An 18641-nucleotide genomic window follows, 5' to 3' on the forward strand; every position below is an offset into this window, starting at 1 on the left:
AGCCGCGTTAACAAAGTCACAATCAGCCCACTACGGCAGGTAGTGCTATGCCAGCTTGACCAAGATATATATTCCTCCACCAGTTTGTATTGAAAGTTACAATAATCCCCTAATACCGTCATACATGATAATACATACCAAAAGAAATTCATACCAGAAATAATCATGGATCCCATGCACATGTTATTGAACCTTTTGATTGATATTTAACTAAACTGTTTAATAATTCTTCATAAGTTTGGCTGTGATAGAGAAACATGACCTGTAACACCACCATATGACATGAACATATGGGAAGCCAAATCAACAACACTCTCTACCAGAACAAATACATAACACTCTTCATGTAATTACAGATACAAAACTACAACTAACTTGATCAATTCATGTTGGAACGACTCCGAAATAAATATTAAAAAATAACACAAGTAAATGAATTGAGTAGAGAAAAATAAAGAACAGCAAGCAAACTTCATTTGCCCGATTGATTTAGAGAGGAAACCATGCATATCGGGTTCTCAGATTGTAGTGGCCAGTATGGCATATGCAGAGTCTCTTCAGTCTCAACGTCCCTTTGGGTTCATGATCTGTGAGAACACAGCACTTGGTGTCAGTCCATCAGAATCGTCACTAGCCAGGCTGCGACCACCTATGCTCATGCTGATGCCACTGCTCCTCGAGTCTGTCACATTGCCATCGAACCCTGGTGATGCATCCAGGTCCTTCTTCCCTTTACAGGCCATGAAGGGCTCTTCCTCCATGTCCATTCCAATACCCTGGCCAGTCTCTTCTGCACTCTCCTGTAGCTGCAATGCAAACTCCAGGTTCCAGAGAACATCTCCCATTGATGGCCTGTCAATGCTCTGGTCTGACACACACTTCATTGCTGTCTCTGCAAACTTTCTGAAACATTCAGGTGTGATCTTCCCCTTGAGATAAGGATCGAGGATCTGATCAAGCATGCCTTTCTTGTGGCAATGTGCAGCCCACTCTGCTAAGCTCACTTGCTCCTTTGGAAGCGTGGGGTTCAAGGCTGGGCGAGCACATAAGATCTCAAAAAGGACAACTCCGAACGAATACACATCAGACTTGTCAGTCAGCTGTTGCCGCCTAAAGTACTCCGGATCCAGATACCCAAAGCTACCTTTGACAACAGTGCTGACATGAGTGTTATCCAATGTAGGACCTGTTTTGGACAAGCCAAAGTCTGAGACCTTTGCAACCCACTTTTCATCTAACAGAATGTTAGTTGTCTTAACATCTCTGTGGATGATTGTGTGCTTGGCACCAGTATGAAGGTAGTGTAAACCACGAGCAGCTCCAATACAAATCTCAAGCCTTTGCTTCCAGGGGAGTGGCGGCTTTTGGGTCTTGTACAGATGCTCACGCAGGGTTCCAAAAGCCATGTAATCGTATACAAGAATCATTTCAGAGTTATCTTCACAGTAGCCAATCAGTGAAACAAGATGACGATGACGAAGCTTTGAGAGCATTTCAATCTCAGTCTGAAATTCATGCACACCTTGATCAGAGAGTGGGTTTCCACGCTTAATGGCTACTTTGGTTGTTCCACCATCAATGTCACCCTTGTATACTTTTCCAAAACCTCCCACCCCAAGGAGTCGAGCCTCTTCAAAGTTGTTAGTAGCTGCTTTGATCTCAGCAAATGAGAAGTGACGACAGAGGTTTGATGGGAGGGAGGAAGCACAACTTCGTGTTGTGTTTGTCTTGGCAGAACTTGCAGATTGTGAATACAAAGACAGAGGGAGCCAACCAGATGGCCCTTCACTTGCACTTGAGTCCTTCGGTTGTCTACGGCGGCGTGACACGCAAATAGCAAAGAAACCAAGGACAAGGGCCAAGACAATTCCACCACTAACTCCCCCGGCAATAATTGCTTTCTGGTTATTACTCTTATGCTTGCCGTGACCTGATCCAGTTCTAACCTTAGATGGATCAATGTTCTCCTGCATGGGACGGGGAATAGGATTAGGCCCTCCAAGATTGCCAGTAGTATCACTGATCTTGAAGATCTCGACTCCATTTAGGATTGCATCATACCATTGTGGTTTATCAGTACGATCTGGATGCAGTGCAAGCCATAGATCCTCCTGCGGGCTCCCATTTGGAACTTGTACCACATAATCTCTGTATGCCGGTATTCCATTCCCTCCTGTAAATGCAGCAACATCAAACGCAGACTCGGCGGTTTGATTATTGAGATAGATATCAAACACTCTCTGGTTCTGCTTGGTTATGTTTGCAGCAACCTCACAGAAATGTAGCCTCACAAGGTATGAAAATCCAGAATCAATCGAAAACACCCAAGACAAATTGTAGTTGAGGTTGATGTTGTTATTCGGCCCCATAGACCTGGCTGTGGAATAGACATCAGCTGGTGCAACATAAGTAGGCATGGACTTAGGGTAAGTAATGGACACGTTGCCCTCAGCAAACTCTGCAACACCAAAGGCTGCTCCAAACAGATAAGCAGTGTCATCATACCAAGACCTAAGCAGACCAGTATCCTGACTCGGCGATATATCTTTTCCACCCACATTCAACCTATAAACATTCTCCAGTGCCGTGCTATTATCAATAGTGTAAGCAGTCGACTGTCCCACAATCATAGCGCCATCGGGAGAACTATAGATATCCGGCATGGACACAATCTCGATCCCATTCACAAAGGCATACGCATTCGCAACACTACCAGAGGGCTTAAAAGTGACATTCAGAGACTCTCCTTCAACATTGACCACATACTCCTTGGTAACAACGGAGTAAGTTAAAGCCTCAGTGGTCTGGACAACACTGAAGTTTTTGAGAACAGTATAGGACTCAACCATGACAGAAAAGACAGCATCGGAGGCATTGAGTCCGGCGTAGGAGGCCGGATAAAAGAAAAGACGAACAAACATCCGGCCGGAGGCGACCGGAAATTTATAAGTGTAATCAGAACGAAAGACCCTGGCAGTCATGAAAGGAATTTGAGGGACTGAAGGGTCTTGAGTGGCGGCAGAGGAAGTGTTGGAGTTTGCGCCGGAGGCAAACTTGGAGCCGATATCCGATGTCCATTTCAGGCCATCGGAATCGGTGGACTCCGGCGGACCGCCGCAGTTTAGCAAGATTTTTTCAGATGGGATGTAATTGGCAGCGAGAATGAAATGGATTGCGGAAGTAAAGCAAAGAAAAACAAACAAGAGACACTTCATGACACCCAATTTGGATTTCAGCTCAAAGATCTATGCTTTCTAGCTCAAATCAACAAAGAAAAACACCATAAATCAAACTGATCGAGACTAGTTTGCTAAAAGAGATCAACTTAACTTTTGAGTAATGGGGATGTACCTTTTTTGAGCAAGAACAGATCTTTCAGCTGAAGATTTGGGGGATTTGGGTGAGAGGAGAGGTGTGGAAGGAGCAGAGATTAAAGAACGGAGTTTAACTCCGTCTTGCAAATTTATATGATATTATTATTGCTGGTTTGTTACTAGTTACTGACCAGTTGGACTCGGGTGCTTCTCTCTTACTTCAGCGGCGGTGAAACTGAAAATGACGGGTTTGACCTTGCATGCGTCACAGTAATTGCGGAGTTGCCACCTTTGTCAAAACTCGGAAGTGCGTGGTGATAGGAAGACAGATCAGTGAAGGCGCGTTACGCGTTTGGCTAGGCTGTGGGCCCGTTCGCCTGGTTGTTATGAGTTGGAGTCCTTCAGTTTTCAAATCGGGACCGTCGGCTGGGTTTACTGTATATTATGAGGAAGATTTGGAAATTATATACCCAACCGAAAATAGAAAAAAGAAGAGTTTGGGTGGATGTCACGCACTAAGAAGGACAAAGAAATTATATTCACATATTTGGTTAGAGCGTTGCGTAATGAAAGAGCTAAACCAGGAATGATTAGTCTATCAAGTGTTAGGGATGATGAATATACGTGATGCAATTGTTAGCTTGTGGAAATTTGATATTCGATTTAACCAAATTTGATATTAGCAGATGAATAGAACCATTCCGTACATTCCTGATTTGAAAAGGTAACTAACTAAATTACAGATATATATATACAGCAGTAAGAATTCAACCAAATGTGCGTCTAAGTGCTCTATTTTTGATCATACACTTGTCTTTAAACTAATAGCTGCTTATTTATTTACGATCTTTGAAATATTGGCTTCTTGAGTTCTATAAATTAAAGGAATACATGCTGTATGCCCTCTTCGGGTGGATATATAAAAGAAATGAGGGCTTTGAAAAGCCATTTCAGAGTTCTCTAGGCATAAACGTATGAGTACGTACGTATAACATTTCCAATTGATGTTGAAGGCAGATCTGTGAGGGTCAATATGTTCAGGTCTAACTTCTAAGGATTTTGATAGTTGATCAGCTTATTAAAAAAACCACTGGTCCCTGTAACAATAATTGATTGGCTTAATTGTAATGTCGATGTTGAGAGTTGTAGGGAGTCAAGGAGTTCTTGATAGAATTGCATAATTCTAATTCCTCTATTTCTGGCAGATCGATAAAAGAGTTTTTGTTGATCGACCAAGATGCAGTTTAATGCAAAGACATCCTTATTTCTAGGAAGAAATATCAATCAAACTATCACAGGATGGTTGTGTTAATGAATTAAAGAAATTATAGTACTTGTCCTCCAGTCCTCTTGCACAACCTCGTCCTAATTAAGTGGCACTCTAATGAAAACATCTTTCTTCTTCTTCATAAGTGCGAGAGTTTACACTGACTGAAGTAATAAAAAATAAAAATAAAAAAAAACAGATCTTCACGTCTGGGTTTCTAGTGTTTGGGCAGCATTCTCTAAGCTTAGAAGTGCAACCGCCTCGCTCTACTTTGTAATTGTCACAATTGATCTTCTTCTTTTTTATCAGAACAATTGATCTTGCTGATTAAATTGATTTTTAAAATTTTTATATTTCTTGAGGTTATTTACTTTTTTTAAGACTTGGATTGAAAGTATATTCAGTTCAAGAGATAATACAAAGAAATATAAGTACACCCGACCTAAGGCGAAAGCCAGGACATAAGCAGTTACCTACTAAATAGGCCGGTTGCCTAAAACAATTGCAAAAACGAACTTATAAATCAATCAGAAGAAGTGGGAAAATATATTCACTTCTTCTCAAACCTATTCTAAAAAATGTCTCATTAAAACCTTGTTCATATAAAACACATTGAAACAAAACTCTGAACCGAGAAAAGAGTACCACCACATAAAAATAGCCAAAACTGCAATTGACCATTGTTGTCTCGGATTGAGACATCTTGCGCTTGGTAAAGATGACTAAAGCCATGATGAAAACATTCCAGTTCGAATGTGCATGGGACACCTTCCGGTATTAACATGGACGTTGATCTAATCAAATTGAGTCTCCATATGCAGTAATGGGATTAAAAAGATCATTATGGTCAAACGGCCCAAAGATGTAAAGGAATTTGATAACGATAATCTTATCTTATATAATTAAGCCAATTCTCAAGGAGAATGGTTAAATTTTTGAACTACCTATTTTACCCATGGTTCATTAAAAACTCTATAATTTATAATCTAACATATAAAAGATATATTGGTAATTGAAAATATTGGAAACAAAAAAAAAAAAAAAAAGCAAAACCTAACGTGGGAGGTGAGAGTGAGGGAGTGGGATAGCATTGTCCAAGGAGTGGGATTTATAACTGCAATAGTAAAAAAAAAAAAATTATTTCTACAAATTAAACTATAAAAATTAATTTATGCATGCAAATTAATTAGGATAAAATAGGAAACAACATCTCTAATATAAACTGAGAAATTTCCCCAAATATAGGATTGGATGTTCGCACACATGATTTACAATTTTGTTTTTTAGGAAAATAAGTAAATTGACTCCGCACATGTTAAGAGGCTAGTAATAATAATAATAATAATAAAAACCCCGCACATGTTAAGAGGCTAGTAAGTAGTAATAATAATAATAATAATAAAAACTGAATCAGGTAGTTAGTAGTTTAAATTTAAATTGATATGGGAAAAACACTGCCCTATATGAGGAAAAGAAACTGCCTAAAACTGTTGACGTCAACCATCTACGACCATCGCATCATCACAAAGAAACCAGTAAAGACTGGCCAACTGGAATTCTACCGCTGAAAATAAGGTAAAGAACAATTCCTTGGCAATGAACTATGATCAAAGCCCTCCGCTACCGTATCATCATCGCAATTCCAACAAAGATAAGCCATAATGAAAGACAAACAAACAGATCAGTAACAAATGAATAGAGACATGGAAAGAAAACTACCTGAATGTAGGTAAGGTCATAGGTAGAGGTTTCCAAAAATTGACAGTCAATAGTGCAACCATACCACCAAAGAGGTAGCGAGCACAGACCTCCAACAAAATAAACTTCATATAGATTTAAAGAGACAAAGCCTAGCTACATGAACGGACTAGCGAACTAGTAAACTTCTACCCATGTTCATGGGAGAAAACAGAAACATACGGCAATGAACACAATTGCCAACAATACGTAAATCATACACACTTATGAAACAAAACTGTCTAATTAAACCAGACACTGTCTCCCTAGATCTATCCTTCTACAAAGAAGGCCGAGGGGGAAAACATTACCATGAAGATATGGAGGGAGGGCGCAATTGCCTTATTCTTACTTGATTTCCAATTAAGTTGGTAGACTTCGCATAAGTGTCATTTGATTTCTAATTTGGTGCAATTTCAGGTAGATTTTTTTTTTTTTTTTTGAGAGAGTGCAATTTCAGGTAGATAGACGGTTAATTATATCTAAATATGGATAGTCCTTCACAATATTGACATCATTTTTTTTTTGATAATTACGTCATCTCCTTCTAGCCGTGAAGATAATTGAAACTAGCAAAGAAATGTTATTTACTTTTTTTTAGAGAGAAAACTCAGAAAAAGTTATTTACTTAAAAAAAGAAATCAATTTTTATCAACTTATAAATGAGAAGGGAGATATGCTTAAACGTTATCCGGAATCAAAGGGTAAGGTAATTGAAAAAAGGTAAACAACTGACGGTGACCGGTAAAAGCTATAGAACTTAAAAGGTGAAAACTTCAACAATTCTCTTCTTCAAAAGTGAAGACTGTTTACGATACAAATCTACGTAGAACAAGAAACAATCAGCAAAATTGCCGCCAAGCCTAGGGTCTCTCCGAGCCTCCGACCATCCAATTTGCGATCAGGAACGGCGCTATTTCGCACTATAGCGTCATAATGTACCGAAAGGTAAAATTTATGTTCCTGTTGCGCTTTTCCGTAGAATATTTTTCCCGGTTTCTTTGTTAGGAGGAAAAAACTAATTTGGATTTCGATTTAAAGATTTACGAATGGAAAACTGAAGGTGGTTGATGTAAAACCATAGTTACATGCTCACAACATATGCACAACAATCATAAAAGGATTAAGGCTTACCTTCAGCAATAACAGACATGGATTCCATCTTATGCAACTGCTTAACTCGATCACTGAATGTGGTCTTCTGTTACTTACCAACTTGCTTCTCAATGGACAGAACAATATGCAATAGTCGTGGTAGTAATCAGGGACCAATTCATCTGTATATATATGAGACTTAAACCTCAAGAAGCTTCCCATTAAAGCATTCCTTGTCGGTTTAGGTTTCACTATTAGATTCCTAATGTATCACAACTTATAGCCTTTCTTGTCGACTAAGCAATGGATTACTATCCTTAATGAATTGATACACTACTTCATTAAGTCACTAGTATTGATTCACTGTTTGTATCCATGTTAAACTAGGATTGATATTAAGCTAATCATCAATTACTATATGATGATATGTGTTATGTCCATATTTGATCTTACAATCTCCCCCTTGGACTCACACATATCATGCTCGATGATTTGCACCAGAGAACATCAAAACCTACTTAACTTACTGAAGTGCGCGCCAGATAACAAACTCAAATCGAAAATCTATTCCAACATGGTCAGATCACAGTTACTTATGCAGAGCAAGAAACAGTATACATTTTAACAAAAATGCAGAGTTTCAAAACCACTAACACAAGCTTCTGCAATCCACATATGTTCAACCAGAAGTGATACAATATATGTTAATGTGTATCAACAAGTAAACATATATTAGGTCCTACTTTATGTTTCTAAAACCAGAAACTCAAGCAAATTCACTGAACACTGATGGCTTAAAAATATTGCTTGAACCTTAACATCATGCTTCACATGATTTAAGCCATCTGATAGCAAGTATGATATTCAAAACAAGATGATAATTTCCAAAATAAAACAATAAAGCTGCAGCAAAATCATAACTGGAAATACCTCAAAAGTTTATTGATAATAATAAAATCTGTCATTACAAATAAGTTGTGATAAATAAAGTCAAAAGATCACAACTAAAAAATACAAGAACTCAAAAACTTTAAAAATTTAAATTGCTCCAACTGGATTAACTCTATACTGAACCTAAGCATCTAGATTAGCTAAAACTCCAATGCTGGCTGTATGTTTCTGGAATGCTGCTACTGACAATGCCTTGGTGAAGGGGTCTGCTAGCTGCGAATTAGTGTCAATGCTCAAAACAGCTATCTCACCATGCTTAACCCTTTCTCTAACACTGTAATACTTTAAATCAATGTGTTTAGAATTATTTGACCTTTTACTGTTCTTACTGAAGAAAACAGCAGCTTCATTATCGCAATAAATCACAAGTGTGTCTGCCACAATGTGACTTAACACTTTGGTCTGCATCAAGAAATTCCTGATCCAAAGTCCTTCACACACAGTTTCATATACTGCAATAAATTCAGCTTGCATGGTGGAGGTTGAAACTAGAGTTTGCTTCATGGTTTTCCAAGCAACTGCACCTCCTGCTAGCATGTACACGTATCCACAAGTTGACTTCTTGGAGTCTGGATAATTCCCTGCGAAATCAGAATCTGAAAATCCAACGAGGTTCAGATCCTCCACTTGCCTATAAACTAGCATGTGACTTTTAGTTTTCTGCAGGTATCTCAACACTTTCTTCCCAGCTACCCAATGTTCATGGCTTGGATTAGACTGAAATCTTGATAAAATCCCTACTGCAAAAGACAAGTCTGGCCTAGTGCAGACTTGTGCATACATGAGACTTCCTACAAGTCTAGCATAAGGCTTTGACTCCATAATTTCTTTCTCAACATCACTATTAGGACTCTGCTTCTTGGTTAACTTATCACTTTTGGACATGGGAACTTCTCCAGCTGCACACTTTTCCATACCAAATCTCTTCAAAACTTTGGTAATATAATTCTGTTGAGACAAACCAAGTAGTCTATGTGCTCTATCTCTTTTAATCTCAATGCCTAGTACATAGGATGCTTCTCCTAAGTCTTTCATGTCAAAATTCTTTGACAGAAAACTCTTGGTGTCTTTAAGCAGTTTAAAATTACTGCTAGCCAAAAGTATATCATCAACATAAAGTACTAGGAAAATAAAATTGTTCCCAACTGTTTTCAAGTAAACACACTCATCAACAAGATTCTCTGTAAATCCAAAAGTAGAAATCACAGAATCAAATTTCTTGTACCACTGTCTAGAAGCTTGTTTAAGGCCATAAATTGATTTTCTTAACCTGCATACTAAGTTTTCACTTCCAGCTTGCACAAAACCTTCTGGCTGCTTCATATAAATCACTTCATCTAGTTCACCATTCAAAAAGGCTGTCTTAACATCCATTTGGTGTAGCTCCATATCAAAGTGAGCCACTAAAGCCATGATTATCCTAAACGAGTCTTTTGTAGAAACTGGAGAAAAAGTCTCAGTAAAATCAATGCCCTCCTTCTGTGTAAAACCCTTGGCAACTAATCTTGCTTTATGTCTCTCTACATTGCCATTTGCATCTCTTTTGGTTTTGAAATCCCATTTACAACCTATAGGTTTCTGATTAGGGTCAGGTTCAACTAATTTCCAAACTGCATTTTGACTCATGGAATTAATTTCTGCTTCCATTGCTAGCTGCCATTGATGAGATTCACTACTTTCAATGGCCTGGTTAAATGTAGTTGGATCATTGTCCTCTGCACAATCTATTTCAATTTCTGCTTCTTGCAGATAAACAATGTAGTCACTATCTTCCCCCCCATAAGTTGGTTTTCTTGCTCGCTGTGATCTTCTAGGCTGAGGGTTGTCAGTTACGTGGTCAGTTACCTGACCAGTGACAGTTACTTGGTCAGTTACGTGGTCAGTGACATGACCAGTGACAGGTACTTGACCAGTTACTTGGTCAGTGACATGACTAGTTACAGGTACTCGACCAGTGACTTGGTCAGATACTTGACCAGTTACATGGTCAGTGACTTGTCCAGTGACAGTTACTCGGTCAGTGACATGGTCAGTTGCTTGACTAGTTATAGGTACGTGATCAGTTACTTGGTCAGTTACTCGACCAGTGACTTGATCAGTTACTTCTTGTTCTAAAGGCAATGCTACGCTTATATTCTCATCCGACACAATTTCCTCAAAATCTGAGGATAAATCCTCAAGGTTTGTATTGTGAACTTTTTCACTTAGAAACTTTACTTGATGTGTTTCAAAAATTCTAGGTGAATGATAAGCAGAATATAATTTATAGCCTTTAGATTTATCTGGATAACCTATAAAATAGCAACTAACTGTCTTAGGATCAAGTTTATTCAAGCTTGGATTATAAATCCTAGCTTCTGCATGGCATCCCCAAACATGGCAGTGATGAAGACTAGGTTTCCTGCCACACCAAAGCTCAAAAGCAGTATTTTCTATGGCTTTGCTAGGTGTTCTGTTGCAAATATAATTTGCAGTTTTTAAAGCCTCACCCCACAGAAATTTAGGCAAACCTGTTGTACACATCATGCATCTAACCATGTTCAAAAGAGTCCTATTCTTTCTCTCTGCAACACCATTCTGTTGTGGGTTATAGGGTGTTGTATATTGAGCTTTAATTCCATTGTCTTGTAAAAACAAGGCAAATGGACCCTTTTGTTGGCCGGATTCAGTGTACTTGCCATAGAACTCACCTCCTCTATCTGATCTTACTGTTTTGATTTTCTTTTCTAGTTGATTTTCTACTTCAGACTTAAAGATTTGAAAGGCTTTCAATGCTTGTGCCTTTTCTGAAAGTAGATAAATATAACTGTATCTAGAAAAGTCATCAATGAATGTGATAAAATACACATTCCCACAGATAGTTTGATGCCTAAATGGTCCACATATATCAGTGTGTATGAGTTCTAATAAATTTTGGCTTCTATATGCAGTCTTCTTTCTAGTATTAGTTATTTTTCCCTTAAAGCATTCAACACAGTCTGTTAGATCAGAAAAATCAAGTTCATTTAGGATTTTGTTTTTCACCAAAATTTTCAGTCTCTCTTTTGAAACATGGCCGAGTCTTCTATGCCATAAAAATGCAGACTTTTCATTTAGTTTGGTTCTTTTAACACCTGTTAAAGTGCTAGTACTGTTAGTGTTATTTTCAACAAGTAAAATTTCTTGTTGAGCCATTGAACAATTTAACTGTAAATAATCATTCATAATAACACCAGAACCAATTTGAACAGAATTTTTAGAAATAAGAATTCCATTACTATCCATAACAAGTCTACAACCAGATTTTACTAAAAGAGAAACTGAAACCAAATTTCTTCTCATGGAAGGTACATAAAAAACATTGTCCAGAACTAATAATTTTCCTAATCCTAAATCGAGCTTTAAGGTTCCAATAGCCTTGACTGCTACTCTCATGCCATTTCCTACACACAGGTTCACTTCATCACTTTTTGGGATTCTCCTCCTTATGAATCCCTGCAAAGAATTAGTAATATGAATAGGTGAGCCTGAATCTATCCACCAAGACTGTGGTTCAACATTTATAAGATTAATTTCTAAGGAAAAAACTGTATTAGAAAAAATCTTACCCTTTTTGGCTAACCAGTTCTTATAGCCAGTGCAGTCCTTTTTCATGTGTCCTACTCTTTTGCAAAAGTAGCACTTGAACCTGAATGGCCTGTTTTCCTTGGCCACTACAGCTGTTGAACTCTTAGTTATGGCTTTGGTAGGCTTGAGCTTATTCTGGGGCTTTTTCCTTTTAGGCTTCTCAATGAGGTTAATGGTTGTAGCAGGTTCCTTTTCTTCCTTGATCCTAGATTCCTCATCCACACAGATGGATATAAGTTCATCTAGAGTCCAGTTTCCCTTTTGAGAGTTGTAACTGGTCCTAAGATGACTAAAACTGTTAGGCAAGGAATGTAGTGCATAATGTACTACTTGCTCATCCCTAACCCCCATTAAGAGTTCCCTGAGTCTGCCATTTATATTGATCATCTTCATAATATGTTCTCTAACTCCCCCTGAACCCATGTACTTCAAATCATGAAACTCCTTGGTTAGCCTAGCTGCTTCTGCTTTTTCACTTTCTTTAAACTTAGCACCTATGAGTTCCAGAAAATCTGATGCTAGCTCAGGCTCTTCTATACTTCCCCTGACAGTCTTAGACATAGATGTTCTGATGAGGTTCTTAGCCATTCTATTGGATCTATGCCACTTCTTGTAAAGGTCAGTATCTTTCTTGGTGCTCTTTTCATTTAACTCTTCAGGCTTATCCTCAGTAAAGCAGTAGTCTATGTTCTCATGCATTCCCATATAATTTTCCACAGAGTCTAGCCAAGCTCTATAGTTGGTTCCAGTTAACATCAAGACACTGTTCAAGTTCATGTAAGAGTTACCTAAGGAGCAAAACAAAAATTCGAGTGAGTTCTCAGTTTGTAAAGAAAATATGTTTAAGTTTTCTGTGTTTTATTTAGCTTTAAGTAACCAAAACAAGAACATACAGAAAACCTAAACACCATACTTGCATTCATGTCAGTCCATAACAAAAACAATATTAAGCATCACTTTTGAGCAGAAACTTAATATCCTGGAGTTCTTTATCAATATGCCATGTTCAATGAAAACAAGTTATCCAAAGAAATTTATCCACATCTTTAGACAGAAGAAAAATTTCTAAGTATCCGTATTTATTTTCATCAAGCATGCATACTGCTGTTTTGTATTCTAAAACCATACTTAACCACTTCTTTGGAAGATAAAACTGAAGCATAGTTTTAAAACACAAAACACAATTTCAGTTTTGTTACTCGATCAGGTACAGTTACTTGGTCAGTTGCTTGGTCAGTTACTTGACCAGTTACACGTACCTGATCAATGTTTTCTGCCAACATCAATGAAGGATGCTTTGTGCATCATAATCACTTATGCCAACAGAAAACCACAAAACATATGAGCTCTTTTACTTTACATTCTATCCAGATTCATCCTTGTAAGAAAATTAAGCTCTTGTATCTGTCAACTTTAACGTGTAAACAAAATCTGGGAGATTTCTGTTCTTCATACAATTTTACACAATCACAGATACAATACCATATCATCAATCAATTCAACATGCATATTCAAGCATAACCAAAATTGATTCGATTCCAAGAAACCACAGAATAATCAAGAAATTGTAAATTTCATCCGGTCACCATCTACTCTAGCCTAACGCACGCCGGGAATGCAACTAGGGTTCTTGAGCACAATCAAAACTTAATTATCATGCTATGAATCGAAAACAATTTTCACAGAAAAACCTGTTTTTGCTTTTTCCCCAATTTGCTGCTTCAAAAAAAAAAAAAAAATCATAGCGGAAGCGTGAATTTTATATTTAACCAGATGCAGCAATCGACTTAAGTAACTTACCTTTGATCAGGTACCTGACCAGTTACTTGGTCAGTTACCTGGTCAGTTACTTACTTGGTCAGATACCTGACCAGTTACATGACCAGTGACTTGGTCAGTAACCTGATCAATTACTTGACCCGTAAAGCAAAAAACTCTTAAAAAATTTTATGTTTGTTTTTCAAAACCCTAAAACGATTTTTCATATTTGTGAGCCTATGCTCTGATACCAATTGTAAAACCATAGTTACATGCTCACAACATATGCACAACAATCATAAAAGGATTAAGGCTTACCTTCAGCAATAACAGACATGGATTCCATCTTATGCAACTGCTTAACTCGATCACTGAATGTGGTCTTCTGTTACTTACCAACTTGCTTCTCAATGGACAGAACAATATGCAATAGTCGTGGTAGTAATCAGGGACCAATTCATCTGTATATATATGAGACTTAAACCTCAAGAAGCTTCCCATTAAAGCATTCCTTGTCGGTTTAGGTTTCACTATTAGATTCCTAATGTATCACAACTTATAGCCTTTCTTGTCGACTAAGCAATGGATTACTATCCTTAATGAATTGATACACTACTTCATTAAGTCACTAGTATTGATTCACTGTTTGTATCCATGTTAAACTAGGATTGATATTAAGCTAATCATCAATTACTATATGATGATATGTGTTATGTCCATATTTGATCTTACAGTTGATGAACTGATGACTAGATGTTATGGGGTTTACGTTATAATGTACTGAGGCTGGGGAAAGCCGTAAATTGTGAATTGAAACGAAACTCTAATTGCTTCGAAGCTACAGAGGATGATAGTTTCTGTTAGTTACTTCATAACAGGGTTTATAAGAATCAACTGGTCTTTAGGGGTTTTCACATAGTTTGGAAGGTTGCAAATTTATTCATTTGAAGCTGATTAGTTGCATAGTTTTTCTTATACAGGGGAGTGAGTTCTTTATGGTTGATCCTCCTCTAAATAGTAATTACAGACGACCTACTTGCGTGACTCCTATTATGGACACGGCAGCGCGTATTGCTCAGATGTCCACCACGCATAGGAGAATTTTTGGTGAGAGATTGAAGTTCCTTTATTCGCATTGGAACAAACACCGATCTGATATGTGGGGTTGTTCCGATGTTATCGCAATAGGAAAACTACCAGCATCAAAGGATCCGCAGTACCGCAAGTCTACGGCATTGAATGTCTGGCTGGTGGGTTTTGAGTTTCCAGAGACAATGATGGTGTTCACTAAGAAAAGAATTCATTTCTTCTGCAACCAAGGTGACTCTTTCAATCCTGCTCTTCTCAGGATGCCTGCAATGAAGGCTGTGGGTGTAGACATTGTGAGGCATGTGATACGAGACGTTGATGTCTACTCTGCTCTGATGGATAATTTATTGCGTGACATTTGCGCTCAAGCAAAGGCCGATGGCCATGAAATTCCTGTTGTGGGACACATAGGAGGGGAGGTTCCTGTGGGATTTCTTTTTGAATCTTGGTCTGAAAAGCTGAAGAATGCAAATTTTCGGATGAGTGATGTAACTAATGGGTTGTCTGACTTGTTGTCTGTCAAAGACAATGAGGAGCTTGTGAATGTGAAGAGAGCTGCTTTCTTGACTACTAAGGTCATGAATAATATTGTGGTTCCAAATCTTGAGTTTGTTATTAATCACAGTGAGAAGGTAACACATTCTTTTTTGATGGATGAGATGGTGAAGGCTATACAGGAACCCTCTAAAGCTTTTGCAAAGCTGATTAATGCAGAAAACGTTGGTATCTGTTACCCTCCTATTCTTCAGAGTGGTGTTGGTGGCAATGATGAGTTACTTTCATATGATTCTGCTAGTGTGGTCATATGTGCTTTTGGATCCCGTTATAAGAGTTACTGCTCAAATGTAGCCAGGACATTTTTGGTTGATCCCAATCCCTTTCAGAGAAAGGCACATGAAATTCTTCTCAAGGCCCATGATGCAGCCATTAGTGAGTTGAGGCCTGGGAACAAAGCTAGTTCTGCATATCAAGCAGCTCGTTCTGTCGTGGAGAAGGAGGCTCCTGAGTTAGTACCTAATCTGACAGAATCTGCTGGGACAGGCATTGGTATTGAGCTTGTTGAGTCCCGGTTGAAACTTAATGCGAACAATGACCTAGTGCTGAAAGCAGGAATGGTGTTCAATGTGTCACTTGGTTTTGAGGACTTGCAGAGTCACAGTGGTCTTACCAATTCAAAGGATCAGAGCTTCTCTTTGTTGCTAGCTGATACTGTTGTTATTAACAATGTCAAGCCAGAGGTCTTGACAGTCGAAAGTGCTAAAGCTATTAAGGTTCCTAGTAAAATGAAACAAGATGCTAATGGAACAGAAGATCTGCGGTCCAGCAAAAGGATGAGGTTCAAGCTTGACTGGAATGATGAGCTTGACGGGAACGATGAGCCGACTTTCTCTGTTGTATCCACTCAGCCTTCCACTTTTTCCCTGGGTGTTCCATTGCTTTGGTCACATTCGGGTCTGGTAATTAAATGCATTCCTTTCCCTATGACTTTATACCTTTCTACTAACACTCATGCTGTGAACTTAAACTTTGGTTGATATTCTTTCCTAGGCACCTGCTGATGTACAGACTGACCCTCTCAATGCCAGAGAGAGGTTGTCATATGCGGAAAGGGGGAAGTCCACAGGGATAAAACCCACAGAGAAAATGGATATGCTAATAGCCAAGTACTATATTGATGACACAAAGGGTCGTGTGCAGCTAACAGAGCGTACAGTTCCAGTGTCGCAGACAGAAACACCTCCATGGCAGACAGAAAGAGCTTCATATGGTATACCTTCATGGAAGAGAGAAAGATCATCATGGAAGAGAGAAAGACCGTCTTCATTCGTTACACCTCCATGGGTAGCAAAACCTGCATTAGGCACACTTGACTGGAAGACAGACAGACCTGTTACACCTCCAAGGAAGAAACAAGGTGCATTGGGTTATGCTTATTGTTTCTTTTAAGCAGCAGATGTAGAAGTGTTTAGTAAAATAAAAATGTCCAGCTTTTTTATTAAGTTGAGGCTCTTCCAAGTTCCAACCCCAGAAGCAGAAGCTCTTCAATACTTACTTGTGGAAGCTGCTTAAAGAATACTGCAACGGAACATTAAATGAAAATTTTGAAATACCAGAGACTACGCTCGCTCTCTTTGAGAAATTACAGCCTCTGCGCCATCTATCTTCTATTCTTCTTCGCGCAGTGAAACACTCTCCCTCTGATTAAAGAGTAACACCAATTCATTGTCCAAGGGGGAGAATGCTCAAATGGTGAATAATCACCCTCAGTAAGTTCATTAATCTCATGATTCTCATGTTAGTTTTTGTTTTGAGTTTTCCAATTTTCAGCAATATCGATCTGCAATTTTTTCTACTGCTGGAGTTTAAATCTGAGAATTGTTTGCGAATTTGGAGTTGGTATAGGCTTAATCTGCATTTTTTGGAACCTCTGAAATAGCTTAGATTTGGTTTCGTAAGGAGCAAGACTAACATATATTTCATTACCCAAAAGAAACCAAATTTGAAGTTGAAGTTAAATTGGCTCAAACTTTGAAGTTGTAGGATACCTCTGCCAAAACCAAATCCCCACAATTGTTCAAGAAAGATATACAAGCAGGTTTTACAGAGACTTTTTTAACACAAGAAAGTGAAAAGAACATCTAAAGTTTCTTCTTTTTGGTCATACACATATACTGGTTATCAGCTCCCATTATGAGGTATTGTTTGGTTTTGCTTGGGTTGCTTTGTAAGTTATTGGCCTGTCAAGTGAATGGTGATTGGAAGATTGATGTTTGGTGAGATGATATAATTTCGTATAGGGTCTGTTTTGCTTCAAATTAGGAAGACTACTTGAACTCCTAGTCTGTAATACCGTTGGTTTAGATTGTAAATCAAAAGGCTATTTAGTTGTGTGATGAAAAGGAATCTGGGATCTGGTCAATGTGCTAATAGGATTGAAAATCGCATGAGAAGCCTTCTGTGGAAAGGGGTGAAGCAAAGGAAAAAAAGAAGAAGAAGAAGGTCATAACCCTTGCAAGGATCTCTCAAGGCCTTAACTTTCTGCTTCTAGTTGTTGATTCAATGGGAGCAATAGGGAAATAATTATAGATAGGCAATTGGGAAAGAATAATAGGGAGGAATGTGGGGGATAACTATCTATAACCTCACTCAATTCCATGTAGTAGGCTGTTTACTTATTTTTCTAGAATGGCAGCTCCCATCATGTTGTCTAGTTATTTTTCTGAGTTTTTAATTTTTATCATCATCATCACCATCTTTTCTGATTGTCATTTGATCATGATGGGTTTTTTCTCTTAGAGCTTGGGTTTGTAAGTGTTGGCCTGGCTGTGTTTTGTCCCCAGGTCTTGTTCTATAATTTTGATGATGCTTTGGAAAACAATGGAGGTAAATTATGAGTTGGACAAGGCTGTTGAAGGCCGTCAGAGCCAAAGCTTTACTCTCAAGGCTCCAGTTTTGCCCAGCATTGGGAGTTTCACTAGTTATTGCAGAAGGTGATGCTCTCACAGTTCTTAACATTTGGAAGACCAGGTGCTAATCTAAGCGATGGAGTACTACTTGATTGAGAGTAGAGATGGTGCGAGTTGGGTTGTTTGCTTCGAGATTAGGATGTCAACACCTGGTGATCATCTCTGAAATAGTTAATTATAATCATTTTACTCTCAATGAGTGACTAGTTGATTTTATGTATATTTGTAACTGTAGGAACTATGCAAGAGGAGAGCAATTTATCATGTGTTTGAAATATATCTTTTTATTTTTTATATATATTAAAATGTGCTTCAAATATATCTCTTGTAAGCTGACGGCTGCTGCTTCATGACTTG

The 18641-nt window shown here is 38.2% G+C and overlaps 2 protein-coding genes across 4 annotated transcripts; one reads left to right on the top strand and one right to left on the bottom strand.

The window, feature by feature from the left end:
• Positions 1–181: 181 nt before the first annotated feature.
• Positions 182–3441, bottom strand: LOC133723323 (receptor-like protein kinase FERONIA). Its single transcript, XM_062150136.1, has one exon. It carries the CDS (start codon positions 3213–3215, stop codon positions 564–566), a length of 2652 nt encoding a protein of 883 aa, XP_062006120.1. The 5' UTR covers positions 3216–3441; the 3' UTR covers positions 182–563.
• Positions 3442–7129: 3688 nt separating this feature from the next.
• Positions 7130–18561, top strand: LOC133719735 (FACT complex subunit SPT16-like). 3 transcript variants are annotated; one of them, XR_009851432.1, is made up of 4 exons: positions 7130–7266; positions 14709–16274; positions 16366–17084; positions 18159–18561. XR_009851432.1 is itself a non-coding variant. In XM_062145904.1 (4 exons), the coding sequence occupies exons 1-4, from the start codon at positions 7255–7257 to the stop codon at positions 18170–18172; spliced, it is 1959 nt and encodes a 652-aa protein (XP_062001888.1). In that variant the 5' UTR covers positions 7130–7254; the 3' UTR covers positions 18173–18561. The 3 variants fall into 3 exon arrangements, 1 of the variants encoding a protein (XP_062001888.1); XM_062145904.1 differs by having other exon boundaries at positions 16366–16732; XR_009851433.1 differs by having other exon boundaries at positions 7138–7266; positions 14695–16274.
• The last annotated feature ends 80 nt before the right edge of the window (positions 18562–18641 follow it).

The sequence above is a fragment of the Rosa rugosa genome, chromosome 7 (assembly GCF_958449725.1).
Source record: "Rosa rugosa chromosome 7, drRosRugo1.1, whole genome shotgun sequence".
In the NCBI taxonomy this organism is placed as follows: domain Eukaryota; kingdom Viridiplantae; phylum Streptophyta; class Magnoliopsida; order Rosales; family Rosaceae; genus Rosa; species Rosa rugosa.

Coding starts and splice junctions, on each gene's coding strand:
- LOC133723323 (XM_062150136.1), bottom strand. CDS start 3,215: ATGAAGTGTCTCTTGTTTGTTTTTCTTTGCTTTACTTCCGCAATCCAT.
- LOC133719735 (XM_062145904.1), top strand. Junction 16,275..16,365: donor TTTGGTCACATTCGGGTCTG/GTAATTAAATGC, acceptor ATTCTTTCCTAG/GCACCTGCTGATGTACAGAC.